General features: G+C 37.3%; 3 protein-coding genes across 14 annotated transcripts in view; 1 reads left to right on the top strand and 2 right to left on the bottom strand.

The window, feature by feature from the left end:
* The window catches only part of LOC143213576 (low-density lipoprotein receptor), a 132,010-nt gene extending 130,042 nt beyond the window's left edge, over nt 1-1,968 (bottom strand). For 2 of the 10 annotated variants that reach the window (XM_076433565.1, XM_076433566.1), the window contains exon 1: nt 1,157-1,966. In XM_076433565.1, coding sequence (XP_076289680.1) covers nt 1,157-1,250 — 94 coding nt within the window. In that variant the 5' untranslated portion in view covers nt 1,251-1,966. Of the gene's footprint in view, nt 1-1,156 lie in introns of all 10 variants that reach the window. The other 8 variants (XM_076433564.1, XM_076433568.1, XM_076433571.1 and 5 more) reach the window with 6 other exon arrangements.
* A 698-nt stretch (nt 1,969-2,666) lies between these two features.
* On the bottom strand, nt 2,667-4,103 carry LOC143213582 (WD repeat domain-containing protein 83). 2 transcript variants are annotated; one of them, XM_076433581.1, is made up of 4 exons: nt 3,817-4,103; nt 3,496-3,750; nt 3,196-3,422; nt 2,667-3,118 (listed from the first exon to the last, which is right to left on the bottom strand). In XM_076433581.1, exons 2-4 carry the CDS (start codon nt 3,630-3,632, stop codon nt 2,748-2,750), a joined length of 735 nt encoding a protein of 244 aa, XP_076289696.1. In that variant the 5' UTR covers nt 3,633-3,750; nt 3,817-4,103; the 3' UTR covers nt 2,667-2,747. The 2 variants fall into 2 exon arrangements, with proteins under 2 accessions (XP_076289696.1, XP_076289695.1); XM_076433580.1 differs by having other exon boundaries at nt 3,496-3,739.
* A 555-nt stretch (nt 4,104-4,658) lies between these two features.
* On the top strand, nt 4,659-14,455 carry LOC143213577 (catenin alpha-like). 2 transcript variants are annotated; one of them, XM_076433572.1, is made up of 8 exons: nt 4,659-4,968; nt 5,496-5,838; nt 5,922-6,654; nt 7,010-7,036; nt 7,757-7,990; nt 9,199-9,801; nt 10,022-10,699; nt 10,991-14,455. In XM_076433572.1, exons 2-8 carry the CDS (start codon nt 5,522-5,524, stop codon nt 11,153-11,155), a joined length of 2,757 nt encoding a protein of 918 aa, XP_076289687.1. In that variant the 5' UTR covers nt 4,659-4,968; nt 5,496-5,521; the 3' UTR covers nt 11,156-14,455. The 2 variants fall into 2 exon arrangements, with proteins under 2 accessions (XP_076289687.1, XP_076289688.1); XM_076433573.1 differs by lacking the exon at nt 7,010-7,036 and having other exon boundaries at nt 4,664-4,968; nt 10,991-14,453.
* Nucleotides 14,456-26,658: the final 12,203 nt, after the last annotated feature.

Raw genomic sequence — 26,658 nt, 5'->3', positions numbered from 1 at the left:
ATGGAGGGAATTGCGATGATATTGCTAGAGATCTCAAGTTTCAATTGTTTGTTATACCGACTGGACGACTCAAATGGAAAGACTTAAATACCTTCGTTATTTATTGAATATTCAGAACAAAGTTATACCATTTCAAAAGACGCATGTGCGTAGTGGTAAGACGATTTTCTCCAGTGATTTTTTAAATGGAACGATATACATACATCGGCAATCTATGTATATAACAATGTGGTTTCAATCATCGTATTTCGAGAAATTTGCATCAATATTTCCTGACTTTATCGAACTGTTATTGCTCCATGTATTCCCATTGAAACGTATACATGTATGTAGTAAAACATAATAGCAGTATGTATGTACATACATGTATAAGAAGCTTGAGGATAAAAGTCCCAATTTCTTCGACAATATTATATGTAAAGAAATAGTGCAGGAATATTTAGCATATTTGTGGAAAACATAGAAATCGATGAATGAAAATCCGTGGTAAAGTGGATGAAAACGTATTTGTAGAACTGTTTGTACAACTGGAACAAGTGGAATAGAGCCATGAACTAGACACTGCATATGGAATTTGCATATGGAAATAATATGCTCGTTCGGTATCGTCGATAATTTCCTGCGAATAAATCGTAGAGAAAATCGAGCCACATCTCCCCCAAGTTTTCAAGAGCACCCTGAACCAGCAGATGAGGCTGTATGGCCCAGTGTAGCAAGATGTTCACGTGCTTCCATCTACCGCGGTGTTCCCCCATTTACAGAGGACCAACGCACCGCCAGCAGCATCCCCCTCACATTTATCGCGTTGATATCGAGCCCGTAGGTTGGATATTCTTTCCCTATCGTCGGCTGTCCTTTGCCGCGTCGACGGATTCGTAAGGGACGTACCACCTCGTCGAAAATGCACGCGAAAGGTCGGTTATGTAAGCGAGAAACCGGCGCGGCGCATCCCGTAATGTACACGTATTCCGTAGCTCGATGACAACACGTTCCTCTACGCTTTACGCTGTACGGTGGCCGTGCGTCTATCCGCAATCCGTATAGACTCTGAAACGGCAACACCGTCTTTCCCCCCGAATGTTCACGCTTTCTTTCTCCGTCCGGTACGCAACGCACGGGTAGAACAGGGGAACAAGAAAAGATAAATGCTGCTTACCGTCGACGGAGAAAGCCTCGGCCGCCGCTAGGAAGCCGAGTATAGTCAGCAAATACAGCGGCGATAGTACCAGCAGCCGACAGCTTCGCCCCATAACAACCCTCTTTCAGTCGCACTATACCCGTCGTCTCCTTTGTATCTTCCTCCAGCAGCACTCTCTGTTCTTCACCACTTGTCACTGACACCCGAGAGGCGAGAGGCGAGAGGCGAGAGATTTCGGAGAAAACTCGCGTTCGTTTTCTTCGATCCGCGAGCAACGTCTCAATGTTTCCGGTGACTTTGACAGCCGGCGAGCCGGGAGGAATCGATCGTCAACAACAACAACATCAACAATCCTCGCTCACGGTACGGCGAGACTGGCTGCCAGCAGAGTCTGGTGAGAGAGACCACGCGGTCGAACGGCATACGGGGCTTTCCGCATCGGGCGAGTCGCACGGGCTCCTCTCGATTGTTGTTGCGTGTAGAGGTGCGAACCAGCAGCCGACAATATTCAGAAGTGGCTGCGTGCTCGAATATAACAGAGAGAATAAAAAGTGTACTCCACGAAGTGGTTCAGACTGGCAGGCCCGCCCCGTGTGCGAGCACCTCCGGTGTGTCTCTCGCCTCGCTCTCTGCTGTTTCTCTGTCTTGCTCCCTCTTTGATACCGTCCGTCTTTTTCGTTCGACGTGTCGGAGTCCGTCGTCCTTTCTTACTCCTGCGCGCGGCCCATTCTATTTCTCTTCGCTGCACGGGAACCGTTCCGTCTTTCTCTCTTTTTCTTTCCCTCACCCGGGCGAGACGGTGGCGACCACTGATTCTGACGCACCGATATCGCGCCACCTGCGCACGCACCTATACCCTCTCTCTCCCTCCGACTCCGACCACGGCGAGAAACCCAATCTCACTCCCTCTCGCTTCTCCCGTCACCCACTCGCGATCCCATTCGTGCGCTAAAGTCAGCTAAAGTTACGCTACGCGCGTACTCCTAGCCTGCTTCTTAACTGTATGCCGCGACCCAGCTTAGGCTAACCCATATTCTATTTTTCTTTGATACGCGGCAGACGGGGCTCGTCAACGTGTCCAGTCTCGGTACTCGTCGAGGGTAGGCCACTGCTACTAGACAAATACTATGTATGCCGGAATTGTCTAAACGAATTTGTCTCATTGCGCCGAGATAAGTACTCGAGTACCCAGGTACCTCATCGAATATCAAAGGTCTATGTCTGTTTCCAAATCAAGAATCCAGGTGGCCGGGTAACCTTTCTTTACCCAGATGTAAGCTTATGAAATCTCTGATCTAAAATACACAGCTTTCAAATATCAGGCTTTTCCATTCCAAGCCCGAACATTTCCAACTACATATCTTTTCAATTTAGGTCCAAGATAAAGCTTCCGTAGATCATAGATCGCAATAAATAAAGAAAAGACGAGTAGGAACTTCAGGTAGAAAAATGAAATATTGACAGAACGCTTACTCCTTAGGAAAAGCGAATTTCCAGCCAGCACATTCTTCTCCATTAGCACACTCCGTTCGAAGTAAAGAAATATGAACTTTATTACAAGATTGACTTTATAACTAAATAACATTCAAGGTTTTTTCGTCAAGTACTACTATTCCTGTTCCGAAGATGCAGTGCTCCACATCAAAATGTTTGGTCCGTTACTAGCCAAGAAGCAATTAACTTTTGGATGAACACTCAAGGACACTACAGGATGTTTCGTTGGTTTAAAGCCAGAAAGCTTCGCGACGACTTTCTGGGAAACCAAGTCCCATATCCATAATTTTCCATCTGCTGAGCCAGAAAGGATTCGTGTGTCTTGAACGTCGACGCTCGACTCTAAGCATAAATTGTCTGCCAGGTGCCCTGTAAACTCTCCGAGCAGTTCTCCCGAGTCTTTGTCCATTAATCTGATCGCGGCATCCGCGCAACTGACTACTATGCACTGGCCATCTCTTGTGAAGCTTGCGCATGTTACCGCATCTACAATATATTTTTTATATTTAACCGCAGTTCATATTTCTATCTTGGCTTTATAAGAATGTTATATTATTTAGTACCTCCCACGTAATCCGCGTACATTTCACCAACACGAATATCGTATCTACGTATCTTGCCATCAAACGAAGCCGATAGAATTTCATGATCGGATACTCTGACACTAGAAATAGAGTCCTTAGCTTCGCCTAGACATTGCACAGGATCTACAGCTTTGGAACGCACGTCCCAACACATTACAGAGTTGTCTCTCGATCCAGAAATAGCCATTGTAGACTCTTCGTTGAATCTGACACACGGATGAGGCTTTATTTTATTACAGTTGGGATAAATATCTATATATGTGTAAAATCTATACTTACTTTACTGTATTAACAGGACCCACGTGTCCTCTCAAACGACGAACCAGAGTACCGGTAGCTACATCCCAGAGGATAACAGATTTATCCAATCCGCAAGAAACAATTTGACTACTATCGCAAGATGCGCAAGCATCCATTACTTCGTCTCCGTGTCCACCGTATGTTTTCAAAACAACCCCTCTGTGCGGATTCCATAACTTCAATTTTCTGTCCGATCCGCATGTTATACAATAACTGCCATCAACTAAAATATACCTATTCCTTTCAAATTCATATTATCTATTAAATACAAATGACAAATTTACTATAAACTGCACGTACCGCTAAATCGAACAGCTCGAACAGCTCCTTGTTTACAATCGATTTCTCTGTTGAATTTGTATTGAACATCCATCTCGAGTGCAATGTCATTCGCCAATCAAATGCTTCATGGATGGTGGAAACTCTAACCCATCCAATAATGCAATTTTCCTAAAATATTGTTGCAGCACACATTTTTCTGAACACAAATTCAAAACATCATTCAATAAGATAAAGGATTTTTGCAGGAGCGACAAGCGACAGTAAACATTTTGAGTGATTACAGCGACACGTGCGGCAAAATTAAAAAGCTCTTGGACAAGGATAGAGATTAGAGAGATCCTTGTCACTCTCCCCTGCAGGGCTGAGACAGAGAGGGAGATATGTCACTCGCAGGAGAGACAAAGACAGAGATTATGAAGCACCTTGATTTTTCGATGAGCCTACTCTCAATTCCTAAAGCAAAGAAGCAATATTTTTTTATTCTCTTTGTGTTGAAATATTCTCTGTATTATTGTGGGGTAGCGTACAGAGCCCTTTTTTGCAATTTGGCTCTTGAAACTTTATAAACAATAATAGTGTACATTTTTATAGAAGAAATTTTTTTCTGTACACTTTTTCCATAAAAGGGCTTTGTACGCTACCCCACAATAATACAGAGAATATTTCAACACAAAGAGCATCAAAAAATATTGCTTCTTCGCTTCAGGAATTGGGAGTAGGTACATCGTTATAAAATTGAACAATTTGTATGTCAACATGGCTGCTTCGCTATCGCGCTTTCCGCCTTTCGTCGCAGCGCTGTCATCGTGTCTCCTGATCCTGTTATTCTTGTATCGACCTTATATACTTATAGACCCGGGTACACGGCGCTGGAATCGTTCCGCGAGCGCGAGCATCGCTCTAACTCTCCTCACATTCGTGCATTCGTGTTCCGAGTTTCGGGCGTAGACCGGTTTCGCTTGACTATCCTTTTCAACTGTGGCGGAAATCATGACGTCATGAATGAAGTGTCGATGACAAACGGATGATACATCGAAATGATACGGAATTGTGTACACGCTAAAGTGTTTGCTTTTCAATGTGACTGATTCCGTGGAAAAGCATTATAGAGATAGCTGCGCGTGGGTTTTCATCGGGAATCTATAGGTTCGAAGCCGTGGTCTTATGAAGGTAAGAATTTGTTGTTTCCTCCTGCCGATAGGTTTCCTCGTACTTATACAAGTGTTCAAAACTCGAGAAACCCAACGGAGCATTCCCCGAAACTTTATGTTCCCTGAACGCATGCACCACGGACGATATCGGGATCACACCTTTTTGTTAATTCCATAAAGGATAAATCATCGTAATGTTATTAGCGGACTGCGGCTATTTATGCAAGCGCGGAAACCAATCGAACAGAAACGGGCTCGCCGCTCCGAGGTTTTTATCAGAGTTGGAACTGGATAACAGCCTTGTCCAGCCCCATTGCATTTTTTATTATATCGGAACGTCCATTATAAACGAATAAATCCGCCCTCAAATTACGAAATTCTGATCCGTATTCTATGTCTCGGTAAAAAATAGGTTTTAACGAAATGACGTACATAAAAAAGGCATTGAAAAATTCAATTTAATTATCTGTACTACATTCGAAGGCACAGGTAATTTTACAACTGTTGAAAGCATGTACGTATTCTATAGATTCGCTCCGTTTTCAGAATTGACTTGTATAAAGCAAACAAAGATGTCAGATCATTTTGGTCCAATCACTTTAAAATGGGATCCCAAGAATTTGGAAATTCGTACAATGTCTGTGGAGAAAACGTTAGAGCCCTTGGTTCTACAAGTTACCACGCTTGTGAACACAAAGGGCCCCAGCAAGAAGAAGAAAGGAAAGTCAAAGAGAGCTAGTGCTCTCGTAGGAACTGTAGAGAAGGCGACTAATAATTTTATCGAGAAAGGTGAACAAATTGCTTACGAGAATCCAGATATCACTGCTGAGATGTTAAGCGCTGTTGAAGAAGTCAAGAAGACTGGTGCAGCAATGAGCATTGCTGCTAGGTATCGTTTTCATTCTCTTTTCTCATTCGTGTAGCATGCACACGTTTTTAAATATATATTCGTATTGTTGCAAATCCAAACAGGGAATTCTCCGAAGATCCTTGCTCCTCGTTGAAGAGAGGCAACATGGTCCGTGCTGCGAGAAATCTTCTATCCGCAGTGACCCGTTTACTTATTCTAGCGGATATGGTGGATGTGCATTTGTTGCTGAAGTCGTTGCACGTGGTGGAAGACGATTTACAGAAGCTTAAGAATGCATCCTCGCAAGGAGAACTGTTAGAGAACATCAAACAATTCGGAAGAAACGCATCGGAGCTAATGAACCAAGCAGCGAAGCGTCAGCAAGAGCTGAAAGATCCTCAGTTGAGAGATGACTTGGCTGCAGCCAGAGCCGTGCTTAAAAAGCACTCCACTATGCTTCTCACCGCTTCGAAAGTTTACGTTCGACATCCCGAGCTAGCCGCGGCAAAAGCGAATCGCGATTACGTTCTGAAGCAAGTATGCGAAGCTGTGAATACCATCAACGATGTCGCACAAGGAAAGACTCCTCTCGATAGTCAACATCCTTACGAAGGACCCGGCGAACTCGCTGCCGCGTTAGATGACTTTGACGAGAGAATGGTCATGTCTCCGCTAGCGTACAACGAAGTGCGCACAAGACCCAGCCTCGAGGAAAGACTAGAGAGCATTATCAGCGGCGCTGCACTGATGGCAGACTCCTCGTGTACCAGAGACGAACGTAGAGAACGCATCGTTGCCGAATGCAACGCGGTCAGGCAAGCCTTGCAAGATTTGCTCAGTGAATATATGAACAATGTAAGTATCCCGAGAATTCTTTTAATAATTCATACAAAAATGAAATGATTGTTAGGGGTGTGTAAGAACCCGAAAATATATAATTTCTTCATTATCAGATCCGACGTTTTCGGGTTCTGGCACAGCTCTGCTGACCATAAGTGTACAAGCTATCCACACATAGAAAACAGACTGGTTGTTTATTTTAATTTCTCTATGATTTGTCTTGATTTGTCTTGATTTGTCATTCGTCAGATACATTCTTGTATACTCTACATTTCGCAGTTGTATTTACGAACTTGCTTAAAATGATTTATCTGTATTTTAATATGTTTCTATTATTCTACTCATTTATTCTTTATTTTGATGACTGCAGTTACAGCTCGCTCGGGGTGGGAAACGGGTAAATATGAAAAAGCCTTGTGTTCTGGCACTCTCTTTGCATACAATCTATAAATCAAGCAAATATTAATTGCTGAACACTGTACTAGCTCTCACATATAATAATGCTCCTACTCTCCTGCAATGTCTTACTACAAGCACTAATTTGATCGTACTTAACAGTGGAGTGTCTATCAAATTTACTCTTATTTGCACAACTGTAAATATGACATACTTCCACGATACATAATATAGTTTCCAGTTGATAGAAATGAGAAAGTATACATAATAGAGTAGATGCATAGTGCATATTGCAGACGTAACTTGAGACTTATTGAACTTAGACAGACTGTAGCTAGCCATTCCAATCGAAGTAAACATGTAGTTTGAACTGATTTCAAGTCGATCATAAATTCCAACACATATTTACTTATTTTTTAACATAACGATATTATTTTATTATGTGGGAGTTTGCATCAACTCTATGATTTCGCCCATCCTCTTTTAGACTTGCTTGTGTACATAGCTTTTTTCTTAATGATTTGATATCAAATTACTTGAGAACTACTTTCGATTAAACATACTAAACAACGTAATCTCTGATAATCATATTAATTAAAATATTTCCATATGTTGCACTCTAATAATCAACTAGTAAAACAATAGCATAGACTTTATTTGGATGCCCGCATTGCGTTAATCTCTATGCATCGTTAATTATAATTCAAATATAATTTAACAGATGGGCGTCAAAGAACAATCCGAAGGTTTGGAGAGGGCAATTGATCACATGTGCAGGAAAACACGGGATCTTCGTAGACAATTAAGAAAGGCCGTGGTAGACCACGTATCGGACAGCTTTTTGGAAACAAGCGTGCCCTTGCTGGTTCTGATCGAAGCTGCGAGGAACGGTCGTGACAAAGAAGTCGAGGAATACGCGCTTGTCTTCACAGAACATGCGAATAAATTAGTAGAGGTAAATGTTTACTCAGCTATCAATATTCTTGCGTATGGCCAAAGTTGTTGCAAGAAACTGGAGCCATTCAGGAATTTCTTTGTTTTCTAAATAATTCTAGATGGTCAAAATTAATGTGCCGATACTCTCCAATTCTTTTAATCGTTTTACTGTTTCAAATCCACAGTCTACAGGGCGGCTGAAAAGTTCCCTGAATTTTTTAAAGCATTTCAGCAGCATAAAAATACCGCACAAACGAATGAATCCACACACTTGACCGAATAATAAGTTTTATTAATTCATCAACAATGAAATGAACCAAAAACATTTACAACAAATGTTCGAAATTGCCACCTTTTGATTCGATACATTTACGGACCCGCTTTCTAAAATTCCCGACGATGGTCGTTGGTGATCGCCTGAAGAAGGTTCTTCTCACGGATGAGAAAATTTTTACGGTCGAACCCTACACAACCGCCAAAATCACCGCCAGGTGCTCAAGAAGGGCCAGCAGAAGACTTCGGTCGCGAAAACCATCGGCCGCAGCCATTTTCCAGCCTCGGTCATGACTTGGACCGGTATCTGCACCACCGGGAAGACGCCACTGGTGTTCATCCCAAGAAACGTAAAAATCAACGCCGCCGAGTACCAGTAATGTGTCCTCCGGAGGGAATTAAAGCCGTGGGGCAACGCGACATTTCGGCCAGGGCGGATTCACGCTTCATCGTCGTCTGCAAAGAGCTGTTTCCCGGCTTTTGGGGAAAGGGTGTTTGGCCGCCGAACTCGCCGGATCTTAACCCGATGGATTACTCAGTATGGTCCATCATGGAGCAAAAAATTTCAGGAAAACGATACGCCACGGTGGAGCAGCTGAAAGCGGCGTTGACGCGTGCCTGGGACGAGATTACGGTGGAAGAATGCGCGACCACCGTCGGAAATTTTAGAAAGCGGGTCCGTAAATGTATCGAATCAAAAGGAGGCAATTTCGAACATTTGTTGCAAATGTTTTTGGTTCATTTCATTGTTAATGAATTAATAAAACTTATTATTCGGTCAAGTGTGTGGATTCATTCGTTTGTGCAGTATTTTTATGCTGCTGAAATGCTTTAAAAAATTCAGGGAACTTTTCAGTCACCCTGTATTTATGACTAAATCTGGATGGTACGGTTAAGTGAACCTGCATAATCAACTTCTGATGTAGTCGATTAATTTTTCATTCGTGCAACCAGGTCGCCAATCTGGTGTGCAGTATGTCCGGCAACGAGGACGGCGTAAAGATGGTTCGCTATGCCGCAGCACAAATTGGTAACTTGTGCCCTCAAGTAATTAATGCGGCCAGGGTATTGGCGGCTCGTAACAGATCCAAAGTGGCTCTGGACAACATGGAAGTGTTCCGACAGGCGTGGGAAAATCAAGTGAGAGTATTAACGGAAGCGGTCGATGATATTACCACCATCGATGATTTCTTGGCCGTATCCGAGAATCATATCCTAGAGGACGTGAACAAATGCGTGCTGGCATTGCAAGAAGGCGATGCAGACACCTTAGATAGAACGGCGGGCGCGATCCGCGGCCGATCGGCTAGGGTCTGTAACGTTGTCCAAGCCGAGATGGACAACTACGAGCCCTGTATCTATACCAAACGGGTTTTAGAGGCTGTGAAAGTTCTGAGGGAACAAGTAATGCCGAAATTCGCACAGCGAGTAGAAGTCGCGGTAGATGCTTTGGGTAGTAATCCTGCTAAAGAGGTGGATGAGAATGACTTTATAGACGCTTCAAGATTAGTTTACGACGGAGTCCGTGAAATTAGACGCGCTGTATTGATGAATAGAGTAAGAACACCTCAAGTTTCAGACCAAGGCTCGGAACTAACACGCCTGTGGGTGAAATCGCAGAACAGCTACACTCGCGATAATATTCGAACAGTCTTATACAGACAACTTTTTATATATAGGTAGCTGTTCAGCAGTTTCACTTGTCCGTGTAATCCTAGCCTTAAGTTTTAAACAGAGACTCGTTCGTCGCGTCGGTCTGACATAATTTTTCTTTTAGGCGGACGAAGATTTAGATCCCGAGGATGTCGAGCTCGACGAACACTATACATTAGAAACCCGTAGCAAATCGAGTGCTCAAACCGGCGAGCACGGCGTCGACGAGTATCCAGAAATCAGTGGCATAACAACGGCGCGCGAAGCCATGCGCAAGATGCCGGAGGAAGATAAGCAGAAGATCTTGCAACAGGTGGAGTTCTTTAAGAGCGAGAAGTTGAAGTTCGATAAAGAGGTTGCTAAATGGGACGATGCTGGAAATGATATCATCGTTCTGGCGAAGCACATGTGCATGATCATGATGGAGATGACTGACTTCACCAGAGGTCGTGGACCACTGAAAACTACTATGGACGTGATCAACGCGGCCAAAAAGATTTCCGAAGCCGGAACGAAATTAGATAAATTAACTAGGCAAATTGCGGATCAATGCCCGGAGAGTTCTACCAAGAAGGACCTCCTGGCGTATTTGCAGCGTATAGCATTGTATTGTCATCAAATGAATATAACTAGTAAAGTTAAAGCGGATGTACAAAACATTAGCGGGGAATTGATCGTGTCCGGATTGGATAGCGCTACTTCTCTCATCCAGGCAGCAAAGAACTTGATGAACGCGGTGGTTCTTACTGTTAAGGCTTCGTATGTTGCGTCAACAAAGTATCCTCGACAATCTACAGTAACTGTGAGTATCGTTGATATATCTGTAGTGGGTGGGCAAAAGAGTCTAAGGCAAATTTTGATAATAAAAATGTCAATGTTAAATACTCTTTGGCTCGTTCACTGCAGATATTGTAATCAATTTCATTGTAATAATATATACACGGTAGATTTTCGCATAAAACTAACATTAATACTCAAACTTGTTTACTAACTAACAATTGGATTGCACAGTATGTGAGTATTTCTGTAGATATGCTGAGCATCGATCGTTTGCATTTTTCACTAATCGTTGATTGATTTTCTGTTCGCTTAGTCACCGATCGTTGTGTGGAAAATGAAAGCACCGGAGAAGAAACCGCTGGTACGACCCGAGAGACCAGAAGAAGTTAGAGCCAAAGTACGTAAGGGTTCGCAGAAAAAAGTGCAAAATCCGATACATGCACTCTCAGAATTTCAGAGTCCTACGGAAAGCGTTTAAACGCTCATGTGTATACAGGGTGCTTAGCTACAGGTGGGAGAAAATTTAAGGGGTGGGTCTCGACAATAATATAAGACGTTAATGAAGAATAAAAAAATTTTAAATAAAGAATAAACAATTTTTTTATTCTTCATTCTCGTCTTATATTATTGTCGAGAACCACCCCTTAAATTTTCTCCCACCTGTAGCTGAACACCCTGTATAACGGAGTGTACATTTTCTACCTTTAAATATAAGAAATTTAAAAATATGATAGGTGTCTTATGATTTTGTCGAGGACTGTAAGTAATTTAATGAAAATACAATCTATAGACAGCATCACCTTTGGAGAGCGATTCGAGCAAGATGTTTTATTTTCTACTGAATACTACGTTCGAAGCATTTATCAACGATTTCTTGTGTATCATGAAATATAGACACTCTTTCTGCAAAACGATATCTCGTAGAAAGTTAAAAGACGGAATTAAGTGTTACTAACATATTTTAAATATCATCAGTGTACAATCATATTATAGCGTATTGATATAGTTGTAATACCTGGTAGTAAAGGAGCGATTGAGAGAGATTTTAAATGATAAGATATAAAGAAGAATTGATTTCGCGCGTTTGAAATTGTGATAGAAATGGAAAAAATATTCCGAACAGAAATATAATGGAACTATTTGAAAATAAAATATCTTGCGTAAAGTAAATGTTAATATTCTTTGTAATTATTGATCGATGAACGTTTGGAAAAGCAAGAACACTATAATGACCATGTCAATTTTCAGATGGAACTTAATTAGATCTCAACAAAATTAATCTCTTTTTGTAGAATATACATGTATGAAATTTAGATTTGAATTACTATACATACAAACTAATAAGTGTCAACTATATTTCATAGGATGTAAGAGTGTTTTATGATTTGATGATACATCGTTTGATAATATTCATATTGATTAGAACGCGTTTTAATCACTATGAAGTATGTATGGGTATTTAAGTAAATTATACCTTACTTAAATAAGACATTTACAATGTTTTACTAGTCGTAAATCGATAATGATTACGAATATATTTTTTTGCAAGTGAAGACTTCAATGCAAAATGTGACTAATATATTAATTAATAATCGACAATAGCAATTAAGTATCGAAGGGATGCCAATTTTTTCATTATCATGTTTACAATTGATATACAAATATAAATTTTTTATTATGTACATCAATTTTGATTGGATTTTTACTAAATAATATTGAGCGAGATGAGTGGTGTATGTATATTTAAGCATATGTGCACGACAGCTTGTCAAAGGCCTCGTATTTTTTTATGTTGCAATATTGAAGAAGACTTATGCATACGCGAACGGAAATGTTGAAAACAAGTTTGATTTTTTCGCGTTGTCTTTTTCGACTATTTAACCATTAATACACTTTATTAAACATATTTGAGAGGCGAACACCTCTTAGCGACAGAGTGACTATCTTTTGGAGTATTTAAATGTCTTTAAACCTTTGTGAATATAAAGGTTGCTGCTTCAAGTAATTTTAAGAATAATTATAGGCCTTGAACGTTTACTAATATGTTACATTAATGTCGGTTTCTTATCGTAATGTATTCTTTGACAATAATATTGCTGCATACTTTGTTATGCTTTTATACAAAAGTCAGCTAAGGTACAGGCCTTAACATCTTCCAGACTAAAATTATATTAACAATTCCTACCGATTCGTTTGCAAGTCTAATTGGATCTACTTGTACGCAAAAAGAACGTTATTTTTTTAACATGTTCTAAACTATACAGCTCTAGCTATATCAACTTATTTTGCATACACTTTGTTCGACATATTCTCTTGTGTCGACAAATACGAGAAATTATTTAAATGCAAAATTATGACGTTATCGAATATTGTTGTGCTTTTGTGAAAGGAATAATACATTATTTCAATTGCAAGGGAAAAATAGTTTCTATCAAGAAGACTTACAGAAAAGCAATAAGAAGTAAAACAGTATTGCATTGGAATAAAGAGACTGCAGAACAAAGTATTTAACAATTGTATATAAGTAAATATGAGCACACATTTTCGAGAAAAATCTTGTTTACAATGATTTTGTAACACACATAGCCGATAAGAAGAATTATTGTAAAAAAACTGATACCAATTTCATACTTTCAATAATCACTGTGTAATCGTGCATAATCATTCATTTACTAACGATTTTGTTTTTCTTTCTTTTCTTTTTAGCTGTTAGCTTTACGTTGAACGTTCTTACGTTATGTCGACCGAAACTAATAGCACCAACGTGTTTTGCAGTAAAATTTGCATCTCTATGAAAATATATACATATATGTTGTACATGCAACGAGTATTTAACAGTAACATATAATTAAACTCAACATTATGACGTGTATCATTTTATTTATATTAATGTAGCTGTTATAGTAGGTCTTGCCTATCGGAGTACGTCAAAGCGTTTGCAGAAAGTGTGAAATTTTGCAGGTTGTTTTACCACGACATATTGGTATCAATTTTTTACTTTTGCAAGACGAACACTAATTTATATAGAAATAATTATAAAATTAAATTGTAGTTACTGATATGCTGCCAAATATAAGGTGATGCTTTTAACAAATATATTTCCTTTGTATATCACTCGTTATTATCATTCGTTTAATCGTCATCGCTGCAACTGAGTGCCGTGATCGCGTATAAACAATAAAATAATAAAAGAGAAGACAGGAGAGAGACGGGAGAGGATAATGTGAGAAATTTTGAAAAAAATATATAATACACAGATCTGTATTTCATATGCTTCATTTACATACTAAATGATACAGAAGTAATGATACGAGATGAGAATCGCAAATGCAAGTATTTAATGGCAATGGTACAATATACAGGGTGGAGCACCTAAAACAGGTCACCTGAATAACTCGCTCGCTTTTGAAGAAAGAAAAAAATGCATCAGACCAAACTTACTTGATATCGAGGCGCTCGTAATCTGTTGCAATTAATTTTTTTATAGGTGGAGACGTCAAAGAGATATGATATGTTTGGATAAATTCTTCAATTTTTTTTGTGTATTTTAAATTTCGTACTTATTTTTTACCTTCCAACGTAAAAATTGAAACTATGAATATACTGCACAACCATGTAAATAATTGATTGAAAATAAAAACACATTATTATATATTAAACACATTAGAATATTGCCGTTATTTGTAATAATATGAAAAAATCTTATCTACAAAACTTACACGGTATAGAGAGGGGCATATTGTGACACAAACATTTTCTGCGTGGGTGTAGGCATAGAGGAGATTTCAAGGTCACCTTGATTTTTTAAATCGAAAGACCTACTTTTTGTATCATAAATCGATAGACTATCGAATTCTGAGTAAAAATGTATTGACCTCCATATGTCTTAAATCTAATAGTCAACGAGATATTATCGAAACAATTTTCTTTCTTCTTTTGATAATATCTCGTTAACTATTAGGTTTAGGACATAGGAAGGTCAACGCTTTTATACTCAGAATTTGATACTCTATTGATCTATGGTATAAAAAAGGACATTCTGTTTAAAAAAATCAAGGTGACCTTGAAATCTCCTCTATGCCTCCACCCACGCAGAAAATGTTTGTGCCACAACATGTCCCCCTCTGAACGGTGCAAATTTTGTTCATAACATTTTTCGATACTATTATAAATAACGGAGATTATTCTTTGTAATAACTATTTTAAAAAGATATTTTAAATGTAAATGATTACACTTTTCGATAGTGTACATAAAATAGACGGGTAATTATACAGAAAAGTACTGCCCACTCCGATCTTGATGAAATTTAAATATGTTATGCAGCAACACATTCTGAACAGCTTTTTCCTTTTCCAATATAGGGGGGTCGCTTTTAGTTTTCGAGATATTTGAAAAAAACTATCGCGAATACTGTATTAAATTTTTCGTATTCTTGCACGCTTCGCGCCAACGTAAGCCTGTCCCAGCGCGGCGTTTGTTTACATTTTGACGCCGTGGAGGTGAGAGAGAAAACAAGGTCTCACTCTGGTCATGTATATGTATATAGGGTGAGCTTTCAATTTTAAAAGAATACTTCTGGATTTCCGTATGTGCGTGGGGGCTCTCCGCCTAACTAATTCTGATCTCATGATTTTTCCATTACTGGTTTCTAATTCTGTATGACGGCTATATACATATGTAGAATGAAAAGATTATGCGATCAGAATTAGTTAGGGTTAGGTAGTGGGGGGCGGAGAGGGCCGGCCGTTAGGCAGGCCCGACCATGCATACGAAAATGTAGGAGTAGTCTTTTTCAAAACTGAAAGCTCATCCTATATATGTATATATGGTCAGAGTGAGACCCTGTTTTTTCTCTCCGCAGCGTGTTTACAAGCAATATGTAAACAAACGCCGCGTCGGGACAAGCTTACGTTACCGCGGAGCGTGCAAGAATACGAAAAATTCAATACAGTATTAGCGATAGTTTTTTGAAAATATCTCGAAAACTAAAAGCGACCCCCCTATATTGGAAAAGGAAAAAGTTGTTCAAAATGTCAATATCTATAACAAATTTAAATTTTATCAAAATCGGAGTGGGAAGTACTTTTCTGTATAATTACCCTAATACGCTCCTCTTTATGGACAAATTTTGCACTCAAAACATTCGTTTCAGCAAAAACGGCATGCAGTACAAAAAGTAGAAATCTCAAAGCTTTAAAATGGTTGTTTTTTCATCAAATTTGGATAAATTTTAGCAAAGTTACAGCAGTTTCAATATTGAGCGAATTTTGAACTAGCTGTGGATGCTGAAATCGGGCATACAGCCCACTGTGCAGCGCTCTGAGTTCGCATCAGATTCATCTGTGCTCGTATCCAACCGCCTAGCGGCTCCCCAATTTCGCATTGGGTTCGTTCACGAAATTTCACCCTCCTAGCAGCTCCCTGACTTCGCGTCATGTTCGTCCTCGCTGTCTATAATCCTAGCGGCTCCCTAATTTCGCATTGGATTCGTAAGAAATACCATATTCCTAGGGTAAGAACTCCTAGGGTAAACGGCCAGTCGGGCTGCTCGCGGCCCTGGCTCGTAACACGTTTCATATCCTGTAGTGAACTAATTGCTCTAACTTCTCAAGAAAGTTCAAATCGTTTAGTCCAATATTTAAAAACGTATCGTTTTTTTTTAGAGCGTCCGAATATTAATGGGCGTCACTGTACAGGGTATTCCAAAATTATATATGTGGCGACCTCTGTACCTCTAGATTAGTCTAGATAGGTGGAGATTTGTTAGAAAAATGGACCGCAAAATTGACCTCAACATTAAATCCCAAGGTCAAAGATGTTTTTTATTGTATCCTATAGTACTCATCGCGACGAACAAAAGTCTCACAGGAACTATAGGTCTCAATTGAACCGCTTTTTAGAAAAACGACTTTAAAGATTCGCCAACAATTTTATTCTATATGTCTACAGGGTGTCTTAAAATGGTACAAACGTGGAGGGGATGATTTTACACAGGAAAATAAGTCGAAAATATACAATAAATTTTTTCAATTCACGCGTCGTTTTCGAGAAAATTCAATAATAATCCGACAAGTGCGCGTGCCTAGCGTTTTTAAGAAGTAGAATGAGTTGGTCATGAACAGACAAAAATTAGGTCATTTCATTAAGAAAAATAAAGGCGACCTTGAAATCTTTGAAAGCCTCCACACACAAAAAAGTTCACACATTTAAATTCCATGTTTTACAATTTTCATAAAATTTATCGTTCGATAGTTACTCGGGGTGAACAAATTAGCTGGGACACCATATTAAGTCCCGCATTATTATGAAAATGTTTGTTATTCTATCATGTTAAAAGAAACAACCTGAAGTTTCAAAAGTTTTACGATCTCCCGAATTTTTTTATAATCTCCACCATTTAAATTTTAAATGATTAAAACAAAAAAATCATTCTTTTCCATTTCGAAATATAATTGTTCATGTTGGTATGTATGTACATATGCTTCTAACACGCTGTGCGAGTACCAACAAGAAAGTTTTGTTCTGTTTGTTGTTTATAACTCCTATGATTACTTAATGTAAAGTTTATTACCACAAAGCCAGAGACTTCTACCGAAATGTCAAAAAAATTTGAGTAGTATGACGTCATATCGGTATTTCGTTTATATAAACATTATGCAGGTACAACGAAAAAATTTACATTTCAATATAAGTCTGCCCGTAGTTGCGTATACATACACAATAAATGTGTACATACAGAATTAGCTTCTCATATTTATTGCTGTGAAGCTTAATTAAATGACGGATAAATAAAATAAAAAGATGATTCTTATTTTGTTTTATAAAATATATGAATGAACGTGAAGAATCAAATTTATAAAAACTACAAAAAACAAATTAAGTATACAGGGTATTTCACCTAACTTGACCACCTTGAATATCTTTGTTGTTTTTAAAGATACGTCATATGTCTGAAGGACAAAGTTGAATGGTAAAATGGGGCTCATACGATACCAAAAAAATGGTTGTTTTTACGTAATATGAATATAGATATCTAAATATAGATATGAAGATCACCTTCATTTTTTTTAAATGGAATGAGGTATTGTTTAATACATCAATCGATGCAGCTGGACATTCGTTCTAAAAAATTACTAACCTATGCATGTCGAAAAGCTAGTAGTTCAGGAGATATTTCAATTTAAATAACTCTAAATTACATAATATCGAGTAAAATTATATAAAAACCAAATTTTTTTGGTATCGTACGAGCCCCATTTTATCATTCAACTTTGTCCTTCAGACATTTGACGTATCTTTAAAAACAACAAAGATATTCAAGGTGGTCAAGTTAGGTGAAATACACTGTGTATACTAATTTTGCCAATATCTTTTTTCCATGTTTTGTTAAAAACCATTACTATTTTTAATCGCTAGTAACTTTTCAATTATTCTTCCATAGATATTACAGAATTTTGATTCTACTGCTTGTTCAAAATATTTCTCAATTTTATGAAATAAACTATACATAAAATGTTTGCATCTTTTAATTTTTCTCTGCTTCTGATATTTACCAATGTTGCTTCTGGCATATTGCAATTTGTTAATTTTGAATCTGAAGTATCGGTACGTGTTGCACATGTTTTGTACATATTTCTTTCACAATTTTCAGCATATAAATAAGCCTGTAATATAATATATGTAATATATGCAATTTTTGTCGATGCTTTACAATATATGATCAAATATTTGATTGTATTCAAGCTCACCGAATTCAACCAAACTATCCAATTTTGTCTTCAATGCATTTAAACAATTGTTAATATTTTCCGTTTTTTCATTATTGAAAATTACTGTTACTCTTGTATTGTTATAGAAAACAGATTTCGAACTTGTTGAGTAGGATCCTCCCCTCAGATTTTAACGGTTTCTTTTATTTAATCACTTTGTTTAAAAGATAAAAAAACTGTCAGTCGTACCTCGATGACCTCGAAAAAATATAAAATTTTTAAAACATTATTTATTGTCCCTTTTAACTTCACGATTGGTATAAAAGAGTCGGGAATTGTAAATATATTTTTTTCATCTTTTTTCAGTGATGTTGCAAGTGGCTCGAGACTCGGTCTTTACGTATAAGGTTAATCATGATTAAACAGCGGATCTCTATGCAAAGTGCAAAGTAATAATGTTCTACCTGATTTGTAACAAACTGGAATGAAATGAAATAGAAAATTGTTTTCTTACTTAATATGTTTGATAGGTAGAAGATAGTATAACAGTATTTTTAACATCGTTTTAGTATTTTACTCATTTCTGTTATAAATGCATAAAATACGCTGTCTAATTATGACGAAAAAGTTGTAGAAATGTAGTTTAAGATACACAGAATGCAGTGGGTGTATATTCCGTCCTTTCAATCTAACAAATTGGGTTTTATTTTCTAAACCATTAAATAATATTGGGTATGGGATTAAGTTTCCGCCCTTTTTTGTTGAAAAGAAGCGTATAAACAATTCCCATAGCGTGAAAACGCGACGTTTAATTCAATTGACAGTTCTGCAAGTATTTGACGTGGATTTCCATCAAGTAATGGTGGCAAATCTGTATGTTCGAATATTTTGGCACACCATCGCAATCTTTGTCTCTTACGTCGAAATCATGGTTTTTAAACCGCCGAAACCATTTTTTACAACTTGTGTCTGATGGAGCATCGTCCCCGTAAATATCCACGAGCAAACGATACGTTTCCGCGGCACCTTTCTTTAAAACAAAATAATGCAACATGACTTCCCGCAAATGCTGCTTAAAAATTGACTGCTGTTCACGCTCCACTAACTGCGTTTCGAAGCTTAGACACATACCTTTCAAAAACATGTACTACGTTCCATCAAATACGTGATCGGTACTTAAGTACAACGAACAACAAAAGGGCGGAAACTTATTCCCATACCCAATATGCCCAATATGTATACATACATATGTACGATAAAATAAAAATGGATAAAAACATAGGTGTGAATTTTTTGAATAATTGCATTCTTTTAATAAGTCATGTACGTTTCCATTCATGGAAAGTACTTTTTATCGATACGTATGGCATTTTAACATAAGTTTTCTTAATTAATAATTATAATTCGAATAACTAGTGTACGATGATAATAAGGAGGAAAATACGAAGTTTCTAATAATCTTCGATATAAACCGAAAGCATTTAATTGCGTGCATATTTAGTCTCATAAAAGTTAGGTAGCCGAAAAATTGCTCGGTAAGAACACTCGTAATGCACCTTACAATACAAAGCAATTGTCGTTTCATGGAAATAGTGTACAAGAAGAAAAAGGGGACGCGGAGTGAGAGGGTAGAGGACTGATTGTAGAGAGTTGGGTAGGTAGCATTGAGACACACACGATCAAAGAAAACTTTTCTAAATTTTGCTTCGGAATTAGCTTGACACTAATTTTAGGAGGAAGCATGGGCAAGGCTAAGAAAGTCAGGGAAAAGATTGACCGAGGGAGGTCGACCTCGCGTGATGCTTCATACCGACTTCGCGTGTCGAAGTCTGATTTGCTTTGTTGAATCAAGTGTATACCGACTGTTATATCGCGCACAGAAGCCAATGAGATAGTGCATTTTCCCTTCTTTTATATCCTGTTACCCGCTCCTACTTCATTATTTTCGACAATAATTAGATTCCCGATAAAACGTCTGGTTGTCAGTCTGTTCGTGGTATTATAATCTAGCAGTATCATTACAGTCCTAATATTGTCTGGGTTTCTAAAATTAAAAGAAGTTGCGGACACGATTTAGGTGAAGCTTTTCTCATCTTGAAACATTATTTCTTGAAATGAAACAACTTTTTATTGAAACGAGGAGATAACAACAGAGAATTATTTTATAAAGTTGCAAATTTTGTTGATATTATTCATTGTAAAAATAGCTTTAAAATTGACGGTAATAATAAAATTTCTTGAATTTGTGAAAACAGTTTGCAAAAGTTTTGTAACGTTAGATTTGTCAAAGTTGTATATTACACTGACACTACTTATATTATTACCATACGTTTTTATATTTTTTAAAGTTTCCTTCATACTCAAAAACCGGACATGAATTTAAGTGTTCTTTGAATAATGTACATATGCGTTTCTATATGTATGTTCAGACAATCATAAACGTAAATACTAAAATGGAGATACGAGGCATTTTAAACTTCTTTCTTGAAAACAATGCTCTGTATTAATGAAACCACTTTCTCTTTTCCCGATTTATTTTTGTACGAGATATTACTTAATGGTTTCAGGTACATTCAGTGACTCGCATTAATATCACTGTCCAACAAATTTCAACTTTTTAAAAGTATTTCGATTCCCACTATGCAATTCTTATACAGTTTTCCGCGCTGATTCCGAATCTGGTTTTAATTTTTTTCCTATACGTCCAGTTTTTGAGAAAATGTAGTTTAAAAAAAAGACATATTTTTCAACTTTAAACAAATATTGCGATGTTATTGTAAAAGATATTGAATTGTTCTTTACAGCAAAAGATTCTGTAGACTTTCCCGAATACAGTGATATCCAATATTAATACATTATGATTGTTTAAACATGTTTAAACAATGATTAAAGACGGAGATGCACCACTTTTGCACCAAATTTTGCGGATATTTTCGAATTTATCTCAAAAAATAAGGATCCAGCGAAAAATTGAACTATACCACGCGAAAGAGCAGACTTTTATGTTGAGATACCCCCCTGTGAAGTTTGCATGGTCGACGTTTTCTTCGAACCAGAAAGCAAAATATCTTCGCCCGACATGAGTTGTCACCAGTGGCGCTCACCACCAGAACGGTCGTTCGCCGCTCCGTATCCCGTCGCTGCGCCGTATCCCGTCCCGAGCGCCACTGGCGGAAACTCATGTCGCGCGAAGATATTTTGCTTTCTGGTTCGAAAAAAACGCTGACCATGCAAACTTCACAGGGGGTTTCTCAAGATAAAAGTCTGCTCTTTCGCGTGGTATAGTTCAATTTTTCGCTGGACCCTTATTTTTTGAGATAAATTCAAAAATATCCGCAAAAATTGGTGCAAAAGTGGTGCATCTCCGTCTTTAATCATTGTTTAAACATGTTTAAACAATCGTAATGTATTAATATTGGATATCACTGTATTCGGGAAAGTCTACAGAATCTTTTGCTGTAAAGAACAATTCAATATCTTTTATAATAACATCGCAATATTTGTTTAAAGTTGAAAAATATGTCTTTTTTTTAAACTCCATTTTCTCAAAAACTGGACGTATAGGAAAAAAATTAAAACCAGATTCGGAATCAGCGCGGAAAACTCTACAAGAATCGCATAGTGGGAATCGAAATACTTTTTGGCTGTTGGACAGTGTATTCGGACGTTCTAAAAAAAACGATACGTTTTTAAATATTGGTCTATACGATTTGAACTTTCTTGTGAAGTAAGTGCAATTAGTTTACTACATGTTGTGAAAAGAAAATTTTTCAATAATTGCAATTGGTCGGAATTGTATAAACGTTGAATTTTACAACTTTTTTATGTAGGCCTGCATTGAAAATTTAAACAATACAGTGTGTAGATCTGTGTCAATTGGGGTAAACTGTACAATGATTGGCACCCTGAGTCAAAATCGTAGTAAAAATCTTTTTATCTTTATTTGAAATGTTTGAACGAGCTTAACTTGATATTATTATAAGCTAATAGAGATTTTTCAGCAAAATCAAACAGTTTTACAAGTCATAAATCTTTTATTATAAAATATATTCAGTGAATAACAATCGTAAGACAAATAGTACAGTCATTGGCACAGTAAGAAGTAAACGTTAAACAGGCTATTTGTTTTATAATTAAACATCTGTTATTATAAATAATTATTATTAGTTATTATAATCATAATTATTACATCTGTAGTACAGTCTGAAATTAAGTTAAAAAGCGATAAAGTATATTTACTCGTAACGAAAATTTGAATAAAAAACTACACTTCTCAAAAGAATTAAGGGATCACTTGTGCGAACCCGAAAAATTGGTACCACTTTACGTGATCATATCTCCGTCAAAAATTGTTGTACCGATATCGTTAAACAATGGTTTGGAGGCCCGAAATTTCTAGTTTCAGATGCTCTGCTTCAAATTGTTGCTATGTTGGTTTTTTACAAAGTTATAGCGAGATGAAGACAACATTGACGGTTAACAAAGATTTTGTGCAACTTTGGAACATCACACGGGGAGCAACAAATTTTTTTGATAAATCGCGTTAATATAATTTGGAAGGGCTATCTTTCCTGTGTAAATTGTGTGGTTGTTCAATATTGTGCGATTTTTTTTATTCGTGTTATTCAACATTGAAGTAAATATAGGCTTTTTAACTTTAACTGGCTCCAGAAAGCGAAAAAATTATCGTAGAATCTTGTGCAAAAAAGCAGTAGAAAGAGCGTTTCTTTCTCTTCAAGGCACTCCTTTTCTTTTTTCAATTTCATTAACATTTCGATATACCAGGTGTTTCTGAAAATATGCTTAAAAAATGCACAATTTCCATTTTTCTTTTAACTCGCTATATCTCGGCGAGAAATGATCGTAATGCCATGATCCGAACGTCAGATTGAAGCAGAGATTCTGCCGATTCGATTGAGTACCTCATGAACTCAATGATCGAATGATCGAATGAGTACCCCTTGAATTCAAAATTTGTCTACGACCTCAGGATTTTGCAAGAAATTGATTTTTGTGAACAAAACTACTTTATTGTTATTTTTGCCAAACCAGATTTGAAATCAGCGTGAAAAAATCTACGGGAAATGATAGCATGTTAAAAAAAAATTGAATACATTAAAGACACTGGACGCGGTTTAAAAGTTTAAAAAAGGCAATAAAAATATAAAAAGGATAGATGCCAACAACAATACTGAAAATACTGTTGTTAATCTCGAGACGGAGAAGAAAGAAGAAAATTGAGAAAAGTAGTTATTGGCACTTTTGATTTAAACGGCATATATTAAGAATTCCTGGTGTTGAAAATCATTTTATATTGCTTCTTATTTATATTTCAAAGCAACGTTGTAAGTTTTCATAACAGAATGACCACAGTGCAGTGTAAATAGTGTTTTATTAAAATTTTCGTTACGAGTAAGTATACTTTATCGCTTTTTAACTTAATTTCAGACTATACTATAGATGTAATAAGTGCGTATATGTTTAATTATAAAACAAATAGCCTGTTTAACGTTTACTTCTTACTGTGCCAATGTCTGTACTATTTGTCTTGCGATTGTTATTCACTGAATATATTTTATAATAAAAGATTTATGACTCGTAAAACTGTTTGATTTTGCTGAAAAATCTCTATTAGCTTATAATAATATCAAGTTAAGCTCGTTTAAACATTTCAAAAAAAGATAGTAAAAAGGTTTTTAGATTTTTATCATATCATCAATGATTGTACAGTTTACCCTAGTTAACCCTAGTTAGTTTGTCTGTATAAAATGTAAATTGTCTGAATTTTATTCTACATCTCACAATGGCTATGTGCTTTCGCCACATTATTGAATACATGTGCATACACCATCGGTACATCGTCCCGACTCCCATTGCAGTTCACCGTACCGGGCACTGTATAGACGCAATAGTTCCCACGAACCTTGTATATTTGCCAGATAAGTGGAAAGCCAGTGACGTAGGTCAAACTTTTGGTGGATTTACGGAATCTCAAATCGTACCAACGTAAGCGGATCTGGCCTCTCTGGTCAAACGAGTAAAGGTCAGCCTTGTCCAGTGAAGTGGGAGCGAAGGAAGAGAGAAAGTGCGGGTTCCTCTATATTTGAGGAAGGGAAACACAGAGTTGATGACCTCTAGAGAAAGTACAGATGAACGAAGGGATGAAGAGGATAGAAGTAACCTCGCATTTGCCACAGAGTCGTCTGATGAACCACCTGGTGGACGCGAATTGCTTCTGAGAGCTAGAAAGCAAAGTTACAACAACGTGCTTCGTTTCATCTCTCTTAGTCCCTTCATTCTCTGTCCCGCGTTTGTGTTACAAGCTTCATACGCTAATGCTTTTCGCCCACAGGTTAGTTACCCAGTTAGTTACAGTCTAAATAATGAATTACTGTGTGTGTGTGTGTGTTCTTACTTGACAATGTGCATCAACGAAATATTATTCTTCATATTTCTACCTCTTGTTTACGTCTGCCTAAACTATAGATATTTTACAAAAATGTGGAGAATCCACTTTGATAAATATTTCGACTAATGCGAAGCATTCAAGTATCTATTTCCTACAAACAAATGCTGAGTACTAGTACAATACATTTGTAATATACAGAGTGGTTCACCAGATATTGGTAGATATTACCACCTCGATTTTCGTCACTATTATTATTCGTAGTGAAGAATGTTTATGTAAGGTTGAATGGTTTCGAAAGATGCATACTTTGGTGTTGCGAGTTTTTTTTGTAGGCGGACGCGTAGAAGAGATATGAAGGTAATCAGTATTTTTTAACGGATCGTATATATGTTATTCCTGCACCAATAGATGAATTTCATATTCTCGACAAAAAAGTATTAACCTATTAATATCGAAAAATCATTAATTAAGGAGATTTTATCCCTTAATGTCTTTGTTACGCTGAAAACATCAAAATATTCTTAAATTTTTCTAATCCTTTACTATTTTATATCTCACCCAACCAATTTGTTCATAGATGCCTAAGGATCTAATTATTATAACTAAACTGCGGATCTGTATGCAACATAAAAATGTTCTGCATTGATTGTGAGCATAGCAGGAGTAAAATCAAACTTGATTTTTTCCCTTCATATCTTTGTTACGCTAAAAACAACATCACAATATTCTTAAATTTTTCTAATCCTTTCCTGTTTTACATCTCACCCGACCAATTTCTTCATAAATGCCTAAGGATCTCATTATTATAACTAAACTGCGGATCTTTATGCAACATAAAAATGTACTGCATTGATTGTGAGCTCTTAGCAGGAGTAAAATAAAAATTGATTTTATCCGTTACTGTCTTTGTTACGCTAAAAACAACATCACAATATTCTTAAATTTTTCTAATCCTTCACTGTTTTACATCTCACCCGACTAATATCTTCATAAACGCATAAAGATCCGCAGTCTAATTATAACATCGGAAACCGTCTTGTCGTTTTATCAGTTTTTCTGCGAATACATTTTGTAATGCTTAAACGCGTTTAAAATAGCCGGTTCAGTTATTACGATGAAATAGAACTTGTACAGTTTGGTGAAGTTATTTGTATTTCGTTCCATTAGCTCAAAGGGTCGCATATACTTTTAGTTTGAACTGCGAAGGAAGTGGATAGAGTTTGATGATACTAAACGTGGGGGTGGGAGTCGTTCAGAAAAGTTGATCGGCGTTAATTCGTCGATCAGACGAGACTTGTGTGCTCAGTACAGTTTACCTAAAGGTTTAGTAAAATCAATACTCTGTAAGTTCCTTGAGACGAAAAGAGTCCGTTAACATGATATTATCGTCCTTTTGAATACTAATTTCCACGGTATACTGTGCACTAGATAGGCGAGATTTTTTTTTAGCAGAGTGTGGCACTATAATACGATGTAGTTTTTGCGTGTATCAGAGATTAATGAATGCGTACAGCAAAGAACCATGACAAATTTTTGATTAATAGCGGATCAAATTGAAACGCCCAACAATATGATCCACTGCATACATACATACATAGGGTGTCTTGTTACTGCTGGTATTTTCGAAAAGGCGTTCATTTTATTCTAAACAAAGAAAACTAAACAACTAGGCACAACCTTTTTCTTGCGAAGCTAGTTTCCGAGGAAAAAGAAGGGCAGACTTTGTGTAAGAGAATTTTATGTTCAACAAACAGAAATTACATTAATTTCAAAATTTCTTTTCGTTCCGGAGTGTATACTGAACGGCCTGGTGCGGCGCGCCAACTGTGCCAACTCGCGTCTAGATTGCGCTCTGATTGGTC

The sequence above is a fragment of the Lasioglossum baleicum genome, chromosome 11 (genome assembly GCF_051020765.1).
Source record: "Lasioglossum baleicum chromosome 11, iyLasBale1, whole genome shotgun sequence".
Taxonomy (NCBI): Eukaryota; Metazoa; Arthropoda; class Insecta; order Hymenoptera; family Halictidae; genus Lasioglossum; species Lasioglossum baleicum.
Note: the sequence above shows the minus strand (reverse complement) of the source record. Positions and strands in the feature narration are given on the sequence as shown.

What these genes read in the sequence shown, in the direction of transcription:
- LOC143213577 (XM_076433572.1), top strand. Translation starts at nt 5,522, where the DNA reads ATGTCAGATCATTTTGGTCCAATCACTTTAAAATGGGATCCCAAGAAT. An exon ending in ATGCGAATAAATTAGTAGAG is followed by an intron (nt 7,991 to 9,198) that starts GTAAATGTTTAC and finishes TCGTGCAACCAG; the next exon opens with GTCGCCAATCTGGTGTGCAG. An exon ending in GCGCTGTATTGATGAATAGA is followed by an intron (nt 9,802 to 10,021) that starts GTAAGAACACCT and finishes TTTTTCTTTTAG; the next exon opens with GCGGACGAAGATTTAGATCC.
- LOC143213582 (XM_076433580.1), bottom strand. Translation starts at nt 3,889, where the DNA reads ATGGATGTTCAATACAAATTCAACAGAGAAATCGATTGTAAACAAGGA. An exon ending in TCGAGCTGTTCGATTTAGCG is followed by an intron (nt 3,740 to 3,816) that starts GTACGTGCAGTT and finishes GGTATATTTTAG; the next exon opens with TTGATGGCAGTTATTGTATA. An exon ending in GGTCCTGTTAATACAGTAAA is followed by an intron (nt 3,423 to 3,495) that starts GTAAGTATAGAT and finishes TCCGTGTGTCAG; the next exon opens with ATTCAACGAAGAGTCTACAA.